Source organism: Mobula hypostoma, chromosome 4, assembly GCF_963921235.1.
Source record: "Mobula hypostoma chromosome 4, sMobHyp1.1, whole genome shotgun sequence".
In the NCBI taxonomy this organism is placed as follows: Eukaryota; Metazoa; Chordata; class Chondrichthyes; order Myliobatiformes; family Myliobatidae; genus Mobula; species Mobula hypostoma.
The window spans coordinates 187,174,321-187,197,075 of NC_086100.1; the positions used below are offsets into that span (position 1 = coordinate 187,174,321).

At 45.4% G+C, this 22,755-nt stretch overlaps 1 protein-coding gene across 5 annotated transcripts in view; it reads left to right on the forward strand.

Moving 5' to 3' along the window:
* Positions 1 to 22,755, forward strand: part of gfra4a (GDNF family receptor alpha 4a) — a 422,120-nt gene that overhangs the window by 140,479 nt on the left and 258,886 nt on the right. For 4 of the 5 annotated variants that reach the window (XR_010017776.1, XR_010017777.1, XR_010017775.1 and 1 more), the window contains exons 3-4: positions 2,557 to 2,636; positions 10,417 to 10,772. Coding sequence is in view for 2 of the 5 variants with exons in the window: in XM_063047125.1 (XP_062903195.1) it covers positions 2,557 to 2,636; positions 10,417 to 10,772 (436 nt within the window). In the remaining 3 variants the exon portion in view is untranslated. Of the gene's footprint in view, positions 1 to 2,556; positions 2,638 to 10,416; positions 10,773 to 22,755 lie in introns of all 5 variants that reach the window. The other variant, XM_063047126.1, reaches the window with a different exon arrangement.

Below are 22,755 nucleotides of genomic sequence, written 5' to 3' on the forward strand. Positions count from 1 at the left end.
AAGGAGGGGACAGTGCACAGCCGTGAGGGGCTCCTATATTGAGAGTCAGAGGGTTGGAGGTGAGAGAGCCCACTCTTACAACCTGCTGGCGATCTGACAGGAAGTCCATGAACCAGCTGCACAAGGCAGGGTCAAGGCCGAGGTCTCTGAGCTTTTTGTCGAGCCTGGATGGAACTATGGTGTTGAATGCTCTATCAAATTTCCCTTCATTCTCCACTACTCCAGGGAATAAAATCCAAACCTTTCCAACCTTTCCCTTTAAGTCACATCCTCAAGTCCCGGCAACAGCCTTATAGATTTTCTGTGTGCTCTATGAAAATCAAAAGAAATAGGCAACAGCATTAAGAACATAAGACAATAAGACATAGGAGAAGAATTAAGCTGTTCTGCCTATTGAGTCTACACCACCATTCCATCATGGCTGATTTATTTTCCCTCATAAACCCATTCTCTTGCTTTCTCCCCATAACCTTTGACAGCATTACTAATCAAGAATCTATCAACCTCTGCTTTAAAAAAAACCATGACTTGGCCTCCACAGCAGTCTGTGGCAATGAATTTCACAGAATCACCAGCCTCTAGCTAAATAAATTCCTCCTCATTTCTGTTCTAAAGAGACATCCTTCCTTTCTGAACAGGTGCCCCTTTGGTCCTAGACTTCCCCACTGTAGGAAGCATCTTCTCCACTACAGGAAACATCTTCTCCACTATAGGAAACATCTTCCCCCACTGTAGGAAGCATCTTCTCCACTACAGGAAACATCTTCCCCCACTATAGGAAACATCTTCTCCACATCCACTCTATCTAGGTCTTTCAATATTTGATAGGTTTCAATGAGATCCCTTTCCCCGATTCTTCTAAACTCCAGTGAGCACAGGCCCAGCTGAAAACTTCCTCCATCAGATGGAGAGCCTGAAATTCGTACTTGGGTTGAGGGTTCGCCCCTTCCATCGACGCTGCTCTTCAGTGTTCGCTCGGTGGAATAAAAAGCTGAACCAGGACAACTTACCATCAGTTCTACAGTCATGCCACTCAGGAACTTGGGCTATCTTTTTCTTTCCTTGTGACTGTATGTTCTTCTGAAATCATAACAAGATACGTATTTATGCTCTGTGCAGTGTGCTGTGTGCAGTGTGCTGTCTGCAGTGTGCAGTGTGCTGTCTGCAGTGTGCTGTGTGCTCTGTGCAGTGTGCAGTGTGCAGTGTGCAGTGTGCAGTGTGCTGTGTGCTGTTTGCTCTGTGCTGTGTGCTGTGTGCTGTGTGCTGTTTGCTCTGTGCTGTGTGCTCTGTGCTGTGTGCTGTTTGCTCTGTGCTGTGTGCTGTTTGCTCTGTGCTGTGTGCTGTGTGCTGTTTGCTGTTTGCTCTGTGCTGTTTGCTCTGTGCTGTGTGCTGTTTGCTCTGTGCTCTGTGCTGTGTGCTGTGCGCTGTGTGCTCTGTGCTGTGTGCAGTGTGCTGTGCGCTGTGTGCTCTGTGCTGTGTGCAGTGTGTGCTGTGTGCTGTGTGCAGATGCTCTGTGCTGTGTGCAGTGTGCTGTGTGCTGTGTGCTGTGTGCAGTGTGTGCAGTGTGTGCAGTGCGCTGTGTGCTGTGTGCTCTGTGCTCTGTGCTGTGTGCTGTGCGCTGTGTGCTCTGTGCTGTGTGCTCTGTGCTGTGTGCAGTGTGTGCTGTGTGCTGTGTGCAGATGCTCTGTGCGTGCTCTGTGCTGTGTGCTGTGTGCAGTGTGCAGTGTGCTCTGTGCTCTGTGCAGTGTGCTCTGTGCTCTGTGCTGTGTGCAGTGTGCTCTGTGCTGTGTGCAGTGTGTGCTGTGTGCAGTGTGCTGTGTGCTCTGTGCTGTGTGCAGTGTGCTGTGTGCTCCATGCTGTGTGCAGTGTGCTGTGTGCAGTGTGCTCTGTGCTGTGTGCTGTGTGCAGTGTGCTGTGTGCTCCGTGCTGTGTGCAGTGTGCAGTGTGCTCTGTGCAGTGTGCTCTGTGCCTTGTGTTGTGTGCTGTGTGCAGTGTGCTGTTTGCTGTGTGCTGTTTGCTCTGTGCTGTGTGCTGTGTGCAGTGTGCTGTGTGCTGTTTGCTCTTTGCTGTGTGCTCTGTGCTGTGTGCTCTGTGCTGTGTGCAGTGTGCTGTGTACTGTGTGCTGTGTGCTGTTTGCTCTGTGCTGTTTGCTCTGTGCTGTTTGCTCTGTGCTGTGTGCTGTGTGCAGTGTGCTGTTTGCTGTGTGCTGCTGGTAATATGTTTGTGCACCTTGGCCTTGGAGGAATGCTGTTCCATTTGGCTATATTTATGTATGGTTGAAAGATAATTAAACTTGAACTCGAAGTTACTGCCTGATCTTTCTCACCTTCCACCTCAAGTGAAAATCAGGTAGGAAATCATACTTGAAGACAAAGGCTGCAGGGAAATTTACCACCTCTGACTTAATGCAACCCGTAGACCAGCACTGGAAATAAATTCCTTCCAGTGTTTCCCCGCTAGACATTTGATTTCATGTCAATAGAGTTGAATAGGAAAGACAAATCAGCTGAAGCAGACAGGAGTGAGTGTAACTGTTGTTAATACTTTGATTTGCAGGAGAGGAGACAGCCGACAGCTCCCCCTACGAGCCCAGCAAGAGAGGGTATGACTATGCCAGACTGGCCTCCATAACAGCAGGTGAGTCTCCTCTTTATCAAGCAGAATGGCTGTTCTGTGCCCTCAGCCACACTCTGGGAATTTAGCGAGCCCGGGTCAGATGAAGCGTTGACTGATGAAAGCCAGAAGCACTGAGCTTTGCACCGCTTAGCGCTCAGACAAACATTTCTTAAGGAACCTCTGCCCCATTTGACGCTGACACAACCAAATTTATCAAGAGTCCTGATCTTCCCAACTTGGAGCAGAAGGAGTGGTGAGAAAGAGGAACAAACGCAACTTAGAGATACAGTATAGGACTGTTATAACATACAAGGCCATTCAGCCCTTCAGATCAATGATATCTCCTAGTTTATCTCCCTAATTCTAACAATTATTCTCCTGCCAGAGCCCATACAGCTTCCCCATCACCACCCCTATAGACACTGAGTTCCAGATTCCAGTGACTGTTTGCATAGAGAGAAGTTTATCCTCACATCCCACTTCTACCTTTTGTATAAAATTTTAAAGAAGTGTCCCTGCATCTTAAACCACCTATTGATGGGAACAATTTCTCTCTATTTATCCCATCTAAACCAGTTACAACATGATACCCTTCAGATCGCTAATCATTATTATTTGATTTGAAAGTAACCCGGTTTCTCCAACCTAACTTGCCTTAATTGCGACTTATATTTTTTTCACACATCTTATGTCTTGGACCTTCTCATCTTCACCTGAAAGATCCCACCATAACATACTGTAGAACATAAAACACTGCAGCACAGTACAGGCCTTTTGGCCCACAATGTTGTGCCCACCATTTAACCTATTCGAAGATCAATCTAAACCTTCCCTCCCAATAGGCCTCTGTTTCTCTATCGCCCATGTGCCTCCCTAAGAGTTCCCTAATTAACTCAAACAATAAAAATGAAATAATTGATATAATCTACAGTATATTCCATTGAATCACAATAAGTCTTAAAACAATGGGAATCGCATTATGTTGGGAAGACGAAGAGAATAAGACCATAAGATCATTGACATAGGAACAGAATTAGACCATACAGCCTATCAAGAATGCTCCACCATTCCTCCATGTCTAACCTATTACCCCCTCAATCCCTTCTCCCCGTAACCTTTGACGCCCTTCCTAATCAAGAACCTATCAACTTCCTCCTTAAATATGCCCATTGACATGACCTTCACAGCCGTCTCTGTATGCCAATGAATTCCACAGAATCACCACCCTCTGGTTAAAGAAGTTCCTCCTCATCTCTGTTCTAAGGGGACGTCCTTCCATTCTGAAGTGGTTCCCTCTGGTCCTAGAGTCCCCCGCTGACTTAAACATCTTCTCCAGTTCCACTCTAATCTAGGCCTTTCAACATGAGATGGGTTTCAAAGAGATCACCCTCTCCCCCAGTTTTTCTAAACTCCAGCAAGTACAGGCCCAGAACCATTAAACACTCCTCATGCATTAACCCTTTCGTTCCTGGGGTCATTCTCATGAACCTCCACTGGACCCTCCCCAGTGCAAGCGTAGAATGGAAACTACTTGACACCTAACGTAGACCCTTGCCAGAGCTTACAGGCCAGGGGGTGAACTAATACATCAGCACAACACAAACAAGATGCAGGAAAAGGAGAGTGGAGCACTCCAACCAGCTGATAATGCAATAGGAACACAGATGAGGGCCAAGAACCAATAGTTAATAATTTAGCCATCAAATAAAAACTCTCCCAATATTCTTTTCTATCCCTACCCCCACCCACCCCCATCTATCCAAAGCAATGTGCCCTCCCACCATGGAAGGATACTCTCAAATTCAAACACACACAAAATGCTGGAGGAACTCCGCAGGTCAGGCAGCATCTATGGAAAGGAATGAAGAGTTGATGTTTCAAGCCAGGACCCTTCAGCAGGACTGGAAAGGAAGGGGGAAAATGTTGGAATAAGAAGGTGGGAGGAGGGGAAGGAAGCTGGCAAGTGATAGATGAAAGCAGGAGAGGGGGGAGGTAGGTGGGTGGGGGAGGGGGGATGAAGTGAGAAGCCCTGAAGAGGAAGGAATCTGATCCTAGGTTTAAAATCTTTCATGCCCTACCAAGCTATCGTGAGTGCAACACCCACAAAATACTAGAGGAGCTCAGCAGATCAGGCAGCATCAAAGGAAGGTCTCTGCCCAAAAGGCCAACTGTTTATTCATTTCCACAGATGCTGTCTGACCTGCTGTGTTTCTCCACAGTATTTTGTGTGTGTTGCCTTGGATTTCCAGCATCTGCAGAATCTCTTGTGTTTAAATATTGTGGGAATATCTGCTTTGAGATTCAAGAAGGCAGAGCACCACCACCTTCTCCAGGACAATTAGGGATGGTCTTGCCAACAGCTTATTAATTAATTATCTTTGAATTCAGTGTCTTCATTCACATTTAAAATATAGAACATAGAACAGTACACAACAAGAATAAGACATTCATCCTACGATTTTGTGTCAAGCTAATTAATTACACGTCCCTTCAGCCTGCACGTGGTCCATTTCCCTCCATTCTCTGCATTTTCATGTGCTGTCTAAAAGCCTCTTAAACACCTCAGTTGTATCTGCTTCCACCACCAGTCCCTGGCAGTGCATTAGAGTGCATAAAAAAAAACTTGTCCCACTCATCTCCATTGAACTTTCCCCCGTCACCTCTCACCCTCTGCACCTCTCAGATTCAAAGAACTGAATAATGAAGTGATACTTGCCTTCATTTGAAATGCTGTTCATTTACAGGATGTGTCATATAAATACAATTTCTCTTGAGAAAAATGGACCAGACCAGATGGGATGTCTCAACCCGAAACGTCGACCGTCGGTTTCCCTCCCACAGATGCTGCCTAACCCACTGGCTTCTCCAGCTTTTTATTTGATGCTTCAGATTCCAGCACCTACAGAATCTCTTATGTCTACACAATTTCTATTTTTACTTCCATCAGCTAACTTATTTGCTCTAGTTGCTAGTCTACAAATTTAACCAAGATCGTTATCGGTATCTCAAGAATGGCTGCGATGGTCTTGGAGATGCACAGACCTGAGGAGACTTTTAACACAGGATGTTTGTTTAAGAAGACAGGTATTTAAAGAGGAGTACTTGGTCCTTGTTTAAAACTCCTTCGTATGAACTCTTTGGAAAGATAGTGTAAGTTTGAAACTATTTCAACCCACTTAGGTTGGGCAGAGAGAAGGTACTGATTTACATTTCACAGAGGTCTTGCTAGCTACATAAACATGTGTATCCAAAGCAGTTATTGAAGTGCTTGGAAGCTGCCATTATTGAAGTTTCCATAAACTGCTGCTGGTTTTGGAATTTCCTGAGATTCCAGATGATTTAGTAGGTAGTGAGTCATCCTCCAATATCTCAACCAGACAAATATAAACTGACTTGACCACCTTGTTATGATGTCAATGTTCTTGGGACATGGCACAGTAGCCTAGTAGTTAGCAGAAACGCTTACAGTGCCGGAGATCAATAATCAGATTTTGATTCCTGCTACTGTCTGTAAGGAATTTGTTCTGTAAGTTCTCCCAGTGACTGAGTAATTCTCCTCTGGGTATTCCGGTTTCCCCCCACATGCAAAAGATGAATGATTGGGGTAAGTTGTGGACATACTATGTTGACACTGGAAATGTGCCAACACTTGTAGGCTGCCCTGAGGGCAATCAGAAGCTCATAAGAAATAGGAGCAGGAGTCGTCCTTCTGGCCCATTGAGCCTGCCCCACCACTCAATAAGATTATGGCTTACCTGCCTTTTCCCCATAACCCTTAGTTCTCTTGCTATACACCTAACTGTGTCTTGTGTTGGTCATGGATGCAAAACTATGCATTTCATTATGTTTCGATGCACATGTGACAAGAAAAGCTATCTTTTATTGTTCTTGTAAATGCTGAATTCCAAAAACTTAAGCCATTGGGTTCTTCATTGCTTTCAAGAGGCAGCCTCTCTTCCCATATCCAGGCTGTTAATCTCATTGGATCAGCAATTATTCTCAAGACAATATCGCTAACAAATTCTTCACAGATGGTCTCTGACTCGTGTATCGCAGATGGAGGTGCCCGAGGGACCGCAGGTTAGCTGGCCTTTTCCTCCGTGACCTGAGAGGGGGTTTGTTTAGATTATGTAGCATTAACACACAAGATCCTGATGAAAGATCTAGGCACAAAACTTCGACTGTTTATTTCCCTCCACTGATGTTGCCTGATCTGCTGAATACAAAGTTCAAAAGTGTTCAAAGCAAATTTATTATCAACCTATGTACACTCAGTGGCCACTTTATTAAGTACCTCCCTTTTGTGGGTTTGTGGGTCTTCTCCTGCTCGAGCCCATCCTCCTAAGGTTCAACACGTTGTGCGTTCAGAGATGCTCTTCTGCACACCGTTGTTGTATGTGTGGCTATTTGAATTACTGTCAGCCTGGTTATTCCCCTCTGATCTCTCTCATTTACAAGGCATCTTTTTTACAAGGCAACCCACAGATCTGCTGCTCACCGATATTTTTTCATGTCTTGTGTCATTCTCTGTGAATTCTAGAGAAAGTTGTGCATGAAAATCCCATGAGACCAGAAGTTTCCAAGATACTCAAACCACTCCGTCTAGCACCAACGATCATTTCATGGTCAAAGTCACTTAAATCATGTTCTTCCCCATTCTGATGTTTGGTCTGAACAACAACTGAACCTCTTGACCATGTCTGCATGCTTTTTTGCATTGAATTGCTGCCACATGATTGGCCGATTAGATACTTGCATTAATGAACAGGTGCCCCTAATGAAGTGGCTACTGAGTGTATATGTCAGCATATGCTACCCTGCGATTCATTTTCTTGCAAGCATTCACAGTGGAACAAAGCAATTCAATAGACTTCTTCCACAAATGCACTAATTCCCCATGATGAAGAGAAGCACAACATTGGCCGATCTGCTTTTGCCTGTCGGGCTCTAACCTCACAATCTCCTGGAGGCTCTCTTCATCATTTAACTGTTCCACCTTGTGGTTGTCCATTTGCCTGAGGGTTTAGCAATCTTGTCACCTGAGGCTTAATTAACCATAGCCGTCGGACTCTCAGTGTGAGGGAGATGCCAGCTCGCTCCAGGCCGCATGTGCTGGTTTTCCTGAGCTATTATCTCCATTGCTGCTCACCTTCACTGCTGCCAGAAGCATCCCAAGGGCACACAGGGGAACTCAGAGATGGGGTGGACACTAGAAGATTACTGCAGCTTCCACTCTTCTTGCTGATAAATGATGTGGTCCACTAAACGACTAAAGCCATTGAAATCCTGCACCAGAGCCGTCTCGTCCTCTGCCTGATGACGATAAATAAATGAAGAGAACCGCACTGAAACTCAGATGCCCAGTCCTGGCTAATGAGCTTTCGGAGGGGAAGTCACAACGGATTAGAGCTTGATCACATTGGGACCACTTAGTGAAAAGGCATTAAACACATGGAGAATTCAGCTCCAGAAATACAAAAGTTGATTGTTTCCTTCTTCGACCAGGAATGATGCAATGACCAGCTGCTGCCCCGCAGCAGTCATCTACACGGTAGCGTGGCTGTTAGCACGGCGCTATTACAGCTCAGGGCGTCGGAGTTCAGAGTTCAGTTCCAGCGCTGTCTGTAAGGAGTTTTTACGCCCTCCCTGTGAATGCGTGTGTTTCCTCTGGGTGCTCTGGCTTCCTCCCACAGTCCAAGGACGTACCGGTTAGTAGGTTAATTAGTGATTGTAAATAGTCCTGTGATGAGGGTAGGTTAAATAGGTGTGACTCATTGTGGTGGAAGGACCTGTTCTTTGCCATATCTCTAAATAAAAATAAGATCTGAGACTGCGTTTTCCACCTCGCCCTCCTGTCCTTTTCCAATTCCTTCATCTCATCATTAGCTTTTCCATCCACATCCAAAACCCTGAATACCCTTCCCAAACTCTGTAATATCCTTCCCAACCCATCCTTTCATCTGCTAAGATTTTCCTTGAAGCTACTTCAATCGGATTTTTTGGTCCACTCTTGATCTCTCCTACTTCAGAATCAACCTCCTCTGTTTAAAACCACCTTGAGTTGATTTTATTGCTTCTTCTAGTGAACTTTGCACATTGACTGAGCAACTCATTTATTATTTTGGCTGGTATCCCATGTGGCCCATGAGGTCATTGGGCATTTTGTGTGCAACCTTAGTCTTCTCCCTTTACAGTCCTGCTAATTATTCCCCCTTCAGTGCCTGCCCAATTCCCTCCAGGTTTCCCATTGTCATTGAATCTGCCTCCATCAACCCTGCAGACAATAAGATTCAGATTTATTTATCACGTGTGCATCAAGACATACAGTGAAATGCGTCATTGGCGTTAACAACCAAGGATGTGCTGGGGGCAGTCCGCAAGCGTTGCCACACAGTTCAGCATTCTGGATTGTCACCATTCTTTAAAAAATGATTTACCTTGCAACCCCTTTAGTTCTTGGAAGATGTGGTACCTTGAACTATCCACCAATGTGTCTCCAATTACCCCACCTGAACCTGGAGTGATCTTCTACCACTCTGTTATATCTCCTCTTAATCTTCTTGGCTCAAGGGTAAACAACTAGATAAGAAAGCTTCTTTGATGTGTACAAACATATGTGGCATTGGGCTACTGAGTCTAACAGAGGAGCAATGTCCCTTCTCCCTCAATTTCTACAGCCCCATCTACAATCTACAATCCACAAACACCTAAGGTCCAGGTTCAGTGCCACTGGCTATTACTTCTTGACACATGTTCACTCTCCTAGAGCATCTAATTTTTTTAAAAACAGCACATCATCCATTCACCACTGTGCTGTCCAGCGGATCATGCCAGAAACAGCAAACCTGATGATACACCAACAGGAAAACAACCTTGCAAGGCCCACACCCACCTTGCCCATTCTTTTTTTCCCTTCTCCTATCAGGCAGAAGATACCAAAGCCTACAAGCACAAACACCAGGCTCAAATGCAGGTTCTGACCTGCTGGTGTCAGACTTTTGAACAGATCTCTCAAACACTCAACTCTTAATCTCTGAACTCTAAACTTCTCATGAGATGAACTCTTCAACTCCTGATCTTCTGCTCTACTTCGTCGAGACCCTCGCACTTTATTTGTTGTGTAATTATGTTACAGGTGGCCGTAGTGCAATCGCTTTACATCACCACCAACCACTGATGGGAGTTCGATTCCCACCGCTGTCTGCAAGGAGTTTGCACGTTATGCACGTGACTGCGTAGATCTCCGGGTGCTCCGGTTTCCTCCCACATTGACGAGGCGGTGGGCATGCAATGTTGGCGCCAGAAGCATGGTGACACTTGGCGAGCAGCCCCCTCCCCCCCACTGCATCATAAAGGATGACAGGAAAACACATTTCACTGTGTATTTCAATGTACAAGTGACGAACAAAAGCTCATCAAATCTTCGTCGACCTCCTCTACACATTTGCAGTAACACTATATTAATTTCCTGTTTTCTTTTGGAATTCCTTGATGTATTTATGTATGGCATGAACTGACTGGATGCCACACAAAGCAGACACTTTTCACGGTTACATGAGACAACAATGATTCAAGACAGTTTACAATTACTCTGTTTAACTTTTGAGATGTTCCAGAGATACAGCTGGGGACTGTACTCGTTCAAGCCTTGTCTAGATGCTGGATACAGCACTTTGCTGGGGATCTTGGATTCTCTGCAAAGCTCCCACTAGTGTCTCCGCACCTGTACATCATGTCTGTCAAGATGCCTTCACTGCAGTTGCCGCAAGGTCTATAGGAAGGTATAATGTTTGTCCAATTGGTTTCACAGGGTCTGATGTCGGCGTCACACGGGCCAACCGTTGCCTGGACGCGGCCAAAGCCTGCAACGTGGACGAGTCGTGCCAAAGGCTGCGGACCGAGTATGTCTCCTCCTGCATCAAGCGCTCCAGCAAGACGGAGGCCTGCAACCACCTCAAGTGCCACAAAGTCCTGCGCAAGTTCTTCGACCGCGTCCCCGTCGAGTTCACGCACGAGCTGCTCTTCTGCCCCTGTGAGGACACGGCGTGCGCCGAGCGCAGGAGGCAGACCATCGTCCCGTCCTGTTCCTACTATGTGAAGGAGAAGCAGAACTGCCTGTCGCTGCTGGAGTCGTGCAAAGTCAATGTTGTTTGCAGGTAAAGAGGTTGTAGATTGACTTTCTCTGTGTGGTTGACCTTGTCAAGGAGGCTCAGTCCTCAAAATTATAAGATTCGTAAGAACATCAGAAATAGGAGCAGGAGTCGGCCATCTGGCCCGCTGAGCTCTCTCTGCCATTCGATAAGATCGTGGCTATTCTGGCCGTGGCCTCAGCTCCACCTACCTCACTTTTCCCCAGAACCCTTAATTCCCCTGCTACACAAAAATCTATCTGACCGTATCTTAAATATAATTGATGAGATATACCTCTACTGTTTAATTAGGTTGACATAGGGCCGGCTGGTGGTGTCAGTGGCATCAGCACTGGACTTCAAGGCAGATCGTCCTGAGTTCAAACCCAGCCGGGTCCCAACCGGGGCAGCGGCAGTATCTGTGCAGAGGAAAAGCCTGGCAGCCCACTTCCATATCTTGCCATGAAAGCTCTATGGACCCTGTGGTCCATGAAGTCATGAAGTGTCAGACTCGACTAAGCGACTGAACAACGACAAGATTGACATGGGTTGGCACAACATTGTGGGCCTGTACTGTGCTGTCTAGCACATAAGACAGAGGAATTGAATTCAGGCATCTGGCCCATTGAGTCTGCTCCCCATCCCATCATGGCTGATTAATTTTCCCTCTCAACCCCATTCTCCTGCCTTCTCCTCGCAACCTTTGGCACATTTACTAATCAGGAACCTATCAGCCTCAGCTTTAAACGCTTACGATAGTTATGGGGAATTTCAGTATAGTCATAGTCATAGTCTTACTTTATTGATCCCGGGGGAAATTGGTTTTCGTTACAGTTGTACCATAAATAATAAATAGTAATAGAACCATAAATAGTTAAATAGTAATATGTAAATTATGCTAGTAAATTATGAAATAAATCCAGGACCAGCCTATTGGCTCAGGGTGTCTGACCCTCCAAGGGAGGAGTTCTAAAGCTTGATGGCCACAGCCAGGAATGACTTCCTATGACGCTCTGTGCTGCATCTCGGTGGAATGAGTCTCTGGCTGAATGTACTCCTGTGCCCACCCAGTACATTATGTAGTGGATGGGAAACATTGACCAAGATGACATGCAACTTAGACAGCAGGTAGGTAGGGAAAATTAAGCTGGTGCTGTATCTCAAGTGAGGGAATTTGTGGAATGCTTACAAGATTTTCTTTTAGAGCAGCTTGTGGTTGAGTCCACTCAGGGAAAGGTAATTCTGGATTGGGTGTTGTGTATTGAAACAGATTTATTTAGGGCGCTTAGTATAAAGGAACCCTTAGGAGGCAGTGATCATAATATAAAGAATTCCCCTTTCAGTTTGAGAGGGAGAAGATAAAGTCAAATGTATCAGTATTACAGTGGAGTAAAGGAAATAATAGAGACAGGAGGGAGGAGCTGGCCAAAGTTGTTTGGAAGGTGACACTAGCAGAGTTGACAGCAGAACAGTAATGGCTGCAGTTTCTGGGGCCAATTCGGAGGGCACATCCAAAAGATGAAGGTGTATTTTAAAGGGAGGATGAGGCAACTGTGGCTGACAAGGGAAGTCAGAGACAGCATAAAAGGAAAAGACGGGGCATGTAATATAGCAAAAATTAGTGTGAAATTAGAGGATTGATAAGCTTTTTAAAAAACAACAGAAGGCAACTGAAAAAACCATAAAGAGAGAAAAGATGCCAAAAATATAGAAGAGGATACCATAAGTTTTTTTTCAAATACATAAAGAGAAAAAGATAGGCAAGAAAATGATGCAGGAGAGGTAGTAATGGGGGCAAAGAAACAGTGGATGAATTTACTAAGTATCTTGCATCAGTCTTTACTGCAGAAGACACTCGCAGTATGCCAGAAGTTTGAGAGTGTCAAGGGGCAGAAGTGACAGCAGTTGCTATTACTATGGAGAAGGTGCTTGGGAAGCTGAAAGGTCTGAAGGTAGATAGGTCACCTGGACCAGATGGACTACACCCCAGGGTTCTGAAAAGAGATTGTGAAGGCATTAGTAATGATCTTTCAAGCATCACTGGATTCTGGAAAGGTTCTGGAAGACTGGAAAATTGCAAATGTCAGTCCACTCTTTAAAGGGAGGGAGGCAGAAAAAAGGAAATTATAGTCCAGTTAGCACTGACATCAGTGTTTGGGAAGATGATGAAGGATGAGGTTTCAGGGTACTTGGAGGCACAAGATAAAGCAGGCCAAAGTCTACATGGATTCCTTAAGGGGAAATCTTGCCTGACCAATCTGTTGGAATTCTTTCAGAAATAACAGGCAGGATAGATAAAGGAGAGTGAGTAGATGTAGTTTAATTGGATTTTCAGAAGTCTTTGACAAGGTGCCACATATAAGGCTGTTCAACAAGATAAGAGCCTGTGGTGTTACAGGAAATATACTAGCACGGACAGAAGATTGGCTGGCTGGCTGGAGGCAAAGAGTGGGAATAAAAGGGGCCTTTTCTGGCTGGCTGCTGGTGACTAGTGGTGTTCTGCAAGGGTTGGTATCGGGACCACTTCTTTTTACATTATATGCCAATGATTTGGATAACAGAGTTGATGGGTTTTTGGCCAAGTTTGTGGCTGATACATAGATAAGTGGAGGGGCAGGTAGGGTGAGGAATCAAGGAGCCTGCTGAAGGACTTTGACAGAATAGAAGAATGGGCAAAGAAGTGACAAATAGAATATAATGTAGTGAAGTGCCTGGTCATGCGCTTTGGTAGAAGGAATAAAGGCATAAATTACTTTCTGAACTGTCCTTGTGCAGGTTGAATCTGTGGTGAGGAAGGCAGATGGAATGTTAGCATTCATTTCAAGAGGACTAGAATACAGAAGCATGGCTGTGAAGCTGAGGCTTTATAAGGCATTGGTCAGACTACACGTGGTGTATTGTGAGCGACTGATCCACGTGTCTAAGAAAAGAGGTGCTGGTATTCGAGAGGTTCTAGAGGCTGTTTATGAGAATGATTCCGGAAATGAAAGGGTTAACATATGAGGAGTGTTTGATGGATCTGGGCCTGTACTCACTGGAGTTTAAAAGAATGGGGAGGAGTCACATTGAAACCTATTGAACATTGAAATGTCTGGATAAGGTGGACGTGGGGAGGATGCTTCCTGCAGTGGGGAAGTCTAGGACCAGAGGCACAGCCTCGGAATCAAGAGACGTTCATTTAAAACAGAGATGAGGAAGAATTTCTTTAGCCAGATTGCTTAATCCTGCTCCTATGTCTTGTGGTCTAAATATACCCAATGACTTGGCCTCCACAGCCCTCTGTGACTTTCCTCATCTCTGTTTGAAAGGTTCACCTTTGTATTCGAGGCTGTGCCCCCGTTCCTAGGCTCTCCAACTTACGTTCTATTTTCATATCCCACTCCAGTGATAACCACAAAGATCTGGGCTAACAATCCAACTCAGCACTGAGGTGGTGGATGAACTATTACACCAAGGCCTCAAACAGTCATTCAGCACAGAAACAGGACCTTCGGCCCGTCCAAGTTGTGCCGACCAAGCTGCCCAGACAAGCTCATCTCATTTTCCAGAGCTCGGTCCATAACCTTCTCAACCTTTCCTAGCTATCAAGGATTCCATCAGGATGTTGCCAGGACTTGAGGAACTGAGTTATAGGGAATGATTGAATAGGTTCGGACTTTAGAGGTATTCAGGTATTCAAAATTATGAGGATAAATGGTAAGGAAGATAGGGTAAATGCAAGCAGGTTTTTTCCACTGAGGTCAGATGAGACTTGAACTAAAGGTCATAGGTTAAAGGTGAAGGATGAACTATTTAGGGGGAACGTGAATGGGAATTTCTTCATTCAGGGGGTGGTGAGAGTGTGGAATGAGCTTCCAGCGAAACTGGTGGATGTAGGTTCAATTTCAACATTTAAGAGAAATTTGAATAAGTACATGGATGAGAGGAGTCTAGGAGTCTGAGTTCCATGCACAGGTCGATGGGTCCAGGCAGAGTAACAGCTCGGGACAGACTGCGTGGATCGCAGGGCCTATTTTTGTGCTGTGGTGCTCTGTGACTCTGAGACTATCCATGTACCTGTCCAACTGGCTTTTAAAAGTTGTTATTGTACCTGCATCACCCAGTGCTTCTGACAACACAATCCACCTACCCCTTGTTGTAAAAAAAATATTGTCCCTCACATTCCTCTTAAATCATTCTCCTCTCGCCTTAAACCTATACCCTCGACTTCTTGGTTCCCAACACTGGGAATAGGTCTGTGTGCGTTCACCCTATCTATGCCCTTAATGATTTTAAACACCTCTAAAGATCACTTCTCAGTCTCCTACACCCCAAGGAATAAGGTCCTAGCCTGCCCAACTTTTCCCTGTAAGTCCCTCAAGTACTAACATCATTCTAAATCTTTTCTACACTCTTTCCAGTTTAGTGACATTTTTCCTAGACAAGTGTGGCCAAAACTGAACATAAAATTCTGCTCTTTTAGAATGTCCAATAGCATTCAAGCAGGATGGAAAAGGTGTTTTTGTTCTGGCCTAGCCCTCTGGCCAATATTTATTCCTAGCTTAATGTTTCCAAAAGCAGATTCTCTGGACATTTTTACAAGCCAAATATTAGACCATAAGACCATAGATATAGGAGCAGAATTAGGCTATTTGGCCCATCGAGTCTGTTCTGCCATTCTGACATGGCTGATCTTTTTTTCCTTCCTCAGCCTCACTCTCCAGCTTTCTCCCCGTAAACTTTGATGCCATGTCCAATCAAGAACCTATCAATCTCTGCCTTTAGTGCACTCAATGACCTGGCTTCCACAGCTGCCTGTGGTAATAAATTCCACAAATTCACCACCCCCGGCTAAAGAACTGTCTCCGCGTCTCTTTTAAATGGGCACCCCTCCCTCCTAAGGCAGTGCCCTCTTGTCCTAGACTCCCTCACCATAGGAAACATCCTTTCCACATCTACTCTGTCTAGGCCTTTCAACATTCGAAAGGTTTCAGTGAGATCCCTCCCCACGCACCCACCCCCATCCTTCTGAATTCCAGCACGTACAGACCCAGAGCCATCAAACGTTCCTCGTATGACAACCCTTTCATTCCTGGAATCGTCCTTGTGAACCTCGTCTGAATCCTGTCCAATGCCAGCACATCTTTTCTTAGATGAGGAGCCCAAAACTGTCTTGTGCAGGAATACAGTGTGGTACAGGTGAAATAATATTTGCATAGCAGGCACAGAGATTCAGACAACTCACAGAGCATGAATTATACATAAATTTTACAAAACAGTGAATAGGGAGAAAAGAGAGGACTGCAAAAAGCAAGACCTCAATGCAAAATAAAACAAAGACACAATCAAACAAAGAACATGGTAGTACAAGAGATGGTCAACAGTGCTCTATTGTGAGGGAATGTTCAGAATCAGGTTTAATATCACTGACATTTGTCATGAAATGTTTGTGTTGTGGCAGCTGTACTAAACAAAATATAAATTGCAGTAAGACATATTACAGTACAGTGCAAAAGTCTTCAGCACATGTATATAGCTTTGGTCCCTGAGCCTTTTGCACAGTACTGTACTTGTCAACGTGGAGCAGAGAGCAAGGTTGTAAATTGGGCAGGAGCCAGGGATGTTGGGAATGGGGAGGGTGGAGTGCCAAGGGAGGGTTGTAGGACAGATGGCAGAGAAGGAGTGGTGGGGGGCGCGGGTACAGACACACCCAGCCCTGAGACACCAAGCAAGGTCACTTGATTCCAAATTGGTTTATTGATCATTACAGGATGACTCCCTGGTGTTTCCCGCTCCCTCCCGTCTCCCTGCCCCCTTCCCACTCTCAGTCCACAATAGAGACTCATATCAGAATCAGGTTTATCATCACTCACATATGTCATGAAATTTGTTTTTTTTACAGCAGCAGTGCAGTGCAACACATGAAATCACTATGCTTTAAAAAATATACAGCATTGTGCAAAAGTCTTAGGCACATATGCCTAGCTTGGTGCCTAAGATTTTTGCATAGTACAGTATATTTTTAAAAATAAATTAAATATGTAGCACAAAAACTGTTCATGGATTCATGCACTGTTCAGAAGTCTGATGGTGGAGGAGAAGAAGCTGTCGCTAAAACATTGAGTGCGTGTCTTCAGGCTCCTATGCTCCTCCCTGATGGTAGTAATAAGAAGAGAGCATGCCCTGGGTGATGGGGGTCCTTAATGATGGATGCCACCTTGCATCACCTATCAAAGATGTCCTCGATGCAGGGGAGGTTAGTGCCCATGATGGAACTGGCCAGGTTTATATTCCTTTGCAGCTTTTTTTTTGATCCTGCGTAGTGGCCCCTTCATAACAGACGACGAGGCAACCAGTTAGGGCTTGTACAGCAGCGGTCCCCAACCACTGGGCCACGGACCGGTACCGGGCCGCAGAGTATTTGCTACCGGGCTGCGAGGAAACGAGATGATTTGCCAATATGAGTCAGTGGCACCTTTCCTCATTCCCTGTCACGCCCACTGTTGAACCTGAACACACGCGAGGTCATTACCCACCTGTCATCCATGTCAGCGCGGGAAGAAGATCAACTCCTCGAGCTTGCAAATGACGGTGGGCTGAAAAGTATGTTTGACATAACATCTCTGCCGGCATTCTGGATCAAAGTCAAGGCTAAATATCCTGAGATAGCCACGAAAGCACTGAAAACGTTGTTTCCATTTCCAACATATCTCTGCAATGAATGCAACGAAAACTAAACTGCGGAATAGACTGGACATAAGGAACCCCCTTCGAGTATCGCTGTCTCCCATCACCCCTCAATGGGACCGTCTTGTTGCAGGGAAACAAGCCCAGGGCTCCCACTGAGTCAGCGATATTGGTGCGTTGCCATGATTTTATATGTTCATACGGGGAAAATATGTGCTGTGTGTTTAATATCCAAACGTTACTTAAAATGTTATGCTGCTATTGACTTATAAGTGACTTATCACTATATTCATGCGAGGAAAATATGCGCTGTGTGTTTAATATTAAATTTGTTAGATAAACCCTTTTAGAAACGAAATTGAGTGTATTAGCCATTTATCACCGATATTCTGGTCGTGATTCACACCGCCCGCACCTCCCCCCCGAACAGAATTGACAAAAATGATATGTAGAAAAAAAATCGCACATACACGCATGTGTAAGTCACGCATGCGCACTGGTGCCGCGCAAGGCTTCATGGTCATTGTAGTCTCCACGGGGTAAACACAACGTATTTGACGGTTACTCTTGTCCATTGGCAACCCTACGCTCCCCCCCGCCCGGGTCGGCCGGTCCGCAGTGCAAACAAGGTTGGGGACCCCTGTTGTACAGGTCAGTCCAGGAAGCTGGTGGTTGTAGGAAGGTAGCTGTGGCTGAACCTGGTGGTGTGGACCATAATGTTTCTGTATGTCCTGGCCTGTGGTAGCAGCAAGAAGAGGGCATGACCTGCATGGGGGGGATCATTGATGACGCATACCACTGTACTTTCTTTGCGTGAGATCAACAATACACAAGTTAATTGTGCTTCCTTGTTACACTAACAACTACTACATTGGCTGCAAAGCACTTTGGAACATTGTGAAAGGGTTGTCAAGGCTGTGACATACTTTGTTTCACACTTTCTGACACCCAGTGATGTCTGTGTACAATCCCCATGTCCTCTCTGTGCCTAAACAAGCTCCCCTGTATATTCCAGCTTCTTCCCACCCCCATCCCCATCCCAGAGATTTGATAGTCTTTGGGTTAAACGGCGTCATGAATTACCTCAAACGTAGGTGGGTGGGAGAATTAAGGGAGTTAGTGGGCACATAAAAGAGATGAGGTTTCAGAGGAATTATTTGAGAAATTGGATTTTTCTGAGAAAAGTAATGGGCTGAGTAGTCCCTCCTGTACTGTAAAAGAAAATAAAACTATCAGACAACTGGTATTTGGTTTATTATTGTCACATGTACTGATACAGTGAAAAGCTTTTGTTTGCATGTTTATCCAGACAGATCATTTTAAACATAACTACTCACAAAAGGAATCCAGAACAGCGTGCTGAATGTACTTCAGTTAGTCCTGACGAAGGGTCTCGGCCTGAAACGTTGACTGTACCTCTTCCTAGAGATGCTGCCTGGCCTGCTGCGTTCACCAGGAACTTCGATGTGTGTTGCTTGAATTTCCAGCATCTGCAGAATTCCTGTTGTTTGCTGAATGTACTGTTCGAGTAACAGAGGAAGTGCAGTGCACTTGACAAATTAAAATGCAGTAGGCGGAGAGATCAAGCACTGAGCTTTATTGTATAAGAAGTTTGTTCATGGGTCTGATACCAGGATAGAAGCTCTGCTTCAGCCTGATGTTACGTGTTCTCAAGGTGTTGTATCTTCTGTGCGATCAATGACTGGGGCGGGAGATGTCCTTGCTAATTATTTTTTGAGATACAGCGCGGAACGGACCCTCTCGGCCCTTCGAGCCGCGCCACCCAGCAACCCCTGATTTAACCCTAGCCTAATCGCTGGACACTTTACAATGAACAATTACGAACCGGTCCATCTTCGGACTATGGGAGGAAAACAGGCAATCTGAGGAAAACCCACGTATTCCAGAAGGAGGATGTACAGACCCCTTACGGATGACATTGAAATTGAACTCCGAACTCCCACGCACTAAGCTGTAATAGTGTCGTGCTAACCCCTACACTGCCGTGGGGCGGCTGGCTTCCGGAGGTAGTAGGGAGAGTAAGCAGAGCCTGTGGAGAAGAGGCTAGTTTTCAGAATCAGAATTGGATTTATAATCACTGATCTACTGTCTGTGGTGAAATTCATTGCTTTGTGGCAACAGCACAGTGAAGTACATTAAAAATATCTGTAAGTTATGATAAGAAAGAGAAAATAAATAAACAAAAACATAATTTTTATGCACAGAAAAAGCCTTTCTGGCCCTTCAGGACATCCCACCTAGCAACCCCTGATTTAACCCTAGCCTAATCAAGGAACAATTTACAATGACCAATTAACCGAGCACACTCGCCGGCCAGTGATGTAGAGGCATCAACACCAGACTTTGAAGCCAAAGCTCCCGAGTTTGAATCTGTCTGGCACCTTGCAAGCTTTCCATCCATGCTGGGTTGAGCATTGAGTTAGCAACTCAGCCTCATAAATAACAGTCAAATGCTACGGAAACGGCAAAAATGTGACCTGATGCGCCACAAGGCGTGAAAAGGAAGAACAGCAATTAACCGGAGTGTCTTTGGACTGTGGAAGGAAACCGGAGCACCCAGAGGAAACCCACACATTCCATGGGGAGGACACACAGATGCCTTACAGATGAATTGAACTCCGAATCCCGACGACCCAAGCTGTAATAGCATTGCACTAACCGTGTTCCCCAATAATTAACCAAACAAATAAATAGTAAAACAGTGAGGTAGCGTTCATAGGTTATGGGGGACCATTCAGAAATCTAATGGTAGAGTGGAATAGGCTGTTCCTAAAACGTTGGGTGTGTCCCCTCAGCTTCCTGTGACTGAGATGTGCCCAGCACTCTTAACAGTTTTGTGTGGTCTTGACAGAAAAGATGCCACACCAGCTTCTCTAACTTAGGGAAATATTTGCCCCTTCCCCCTTCCAATCCTCACTCTGGACCCCTCTTACCTCTTCTCTTCTCCTCACTCACCTGTCACCTCCCCCTGGTGCCCCTTTCTCCCGTGGTCCACTCTCCTCTTCTATCGGGTTCATTCTTCTTCAGCCCTTTGCCTTCTCCACCTATCAGCTCCCAGTGTTTCACAGATGCTGCCTGACCTGCTGAGTTCCTCCAGTATTTTGCGTATGTGTGTGTGGCTCCTTTGTTAGAGGATTTAAACCCAGTAAAGTATAATGCTACTGACATCATAAATAATGTGTTGGGTGGCAGCAGGGCATTCCGAAGTCTCACAGCCTGGGGGAAGAAGCTGATACCCAGCCTAACAGTCCCTGTTTTTATACTGTGCTACCTCTGCCTGATAGTAGAAGGTCAAAGAGATTGAGGGGCAGATGAGAGGAGTCCTGAGGGGACTGTGAATGCAGCACTTCTGTTATTTGTCCCTGACGGGGCTGGAGAGAGACCCCGGTGATTCTCTCAGCAGTCCTCGCAATCCTTTGCAAGGTCTTGTGGTCAGATGCCTTGCAATCAGTGCATAATCAGTCATTACATACTCTCGTTGACAGTTAATTCCTACCTCCTAAAGCCTTCTAACCTTGCCTGCTCCACAAAGAGATCCGAACTCCAAACACTCCTAAGAAGGGAAATAAAATCCACCCCCCTCCCTCATCCCTGTCTCCTCTTGTCCTGTTCCGCATTCTGGCCTCTGGCCTCTGACCTCTTCTCACCTGTCCATCACTGTCCTCTCCCGGCTCCCCTCCTCCTTCCCTCTCTCCTTTGGTCCACTCTCCTCTCCTATCAGATATCTTCCTCTCCAGCCCTTTGCCTTCCCCACCCACATGGCTTCACCTATCAGCCTTCTCCTTCCTTTTTATTCTGACATCTTTCAGAATCAGAGTCAGAATCTGGTAAGGTGCCTATAAAAAGTATTCACTCCCCCACCCCCCCTTGGAAGTTTTCATGTTTTATTGTTTTATAACATTGAATAACAGTGGATTTAATTTGGCTTTTTTGACACTGATCAACAGAAAAATACTCCTTTGTGTCAAAGTGAAAACTTCATTTCCATTGATACTGCCTGACCTGCTGAGTTCCTCCAGCATTTTGTGTGTGTTACTTTAGATTTCCAGCATCTGCAGAATGTCTCATGTTTATGATGAACTTCTAAGAAGGGATTAAGTTCTGGCTGCCTGTTGTAATGCTTCAACATGAAAGAAACTCGCGCAACATCTCCCCGGAGAAGCATGAAACTGTCCCTAATTTGGCAATAAATTGACAACCTCTCTGAAACAAGGAGGCCTGGCGGTGGGAAATTTCACACTGTCGCAATGAGCAGTGTTCTATCAAATCTGGAGTCAAAACCTTACAGAGCAAATCAGTTAGCCTTGAAATGCAACCACATACAACCTATGCTATGCCAGACTGTGTGTCCAATCATCCACAGTTCCCTTACAGGACTGGCAATGGAACCTTGTCTAATGACGATGAAAAGCCTCTTAGCCAAACCAGATTCAAAGACCAAATTCTGAATGATACACCTCAGATTTGTTAATAAGACCATAAGACATAGGAGAAGGTTTAGTCCACTCAGCACATTGACTCTGCTCTGCCATTCCATCGTGGCTGATTTATTATCCCTCCCAACCCCATTCTCTGCCTTCTCCTTGCAACCTTTGACACTATTACTAATCAAGAACCTATCAACCTCCACTTCAAATATATTCAATGGCTTGGCCTCCACAGCCATCTATGGCAATGAATTCCACAGATTCACCACTCTCAAACTAAAGAAATTCCTTCTCATCTCTGTTCTAAAGGGACATCATTCTATTCTGAGGTTGTGCCCTCTGGTTCTAGACTCCCCCACTATAGAAAACAGCCTCTCCACGTCCACTCTATCTAGGCCTTTCAATACTTGATAGGTTTCAATGAGATCCCCTGTCATCCTTCTAAACTGCAGTGAGTACAGGCTCAGAGCCATCTAATGCCCCCTTCTGTTAACCCTTTCATTCCCAGGATCATTCTCATGAACCTCCTCTGGACCCTTTCCAATACCAACACATCCTTTCTTAGATAAGAGGCCCATAACTGTTCATAGTACTCCAAGTGCAGTCTGACCAATGACATGTAAAGTGTCAGCTTGATCTGAATCAGCTGACATTCACTGGAAGTGGCAAATTAATAGACAATAGACAATAGGAGTAGGCTATTCAGCCCTTCAAGCCAGCACCACCATTCACTATGATCATGACTGATCATCCACAATCAGTCCTGCCTTCTCCCCATATCCCTGCACTCCGCTATCTTTAAGAGCTCTATCTAACCCTTTTTTGAAAGAATCCAGAGAATTGGCCTCCACTGCCTTCTGAGGTAGAGCATTCCACAGATCCACAACCCTCTGTGT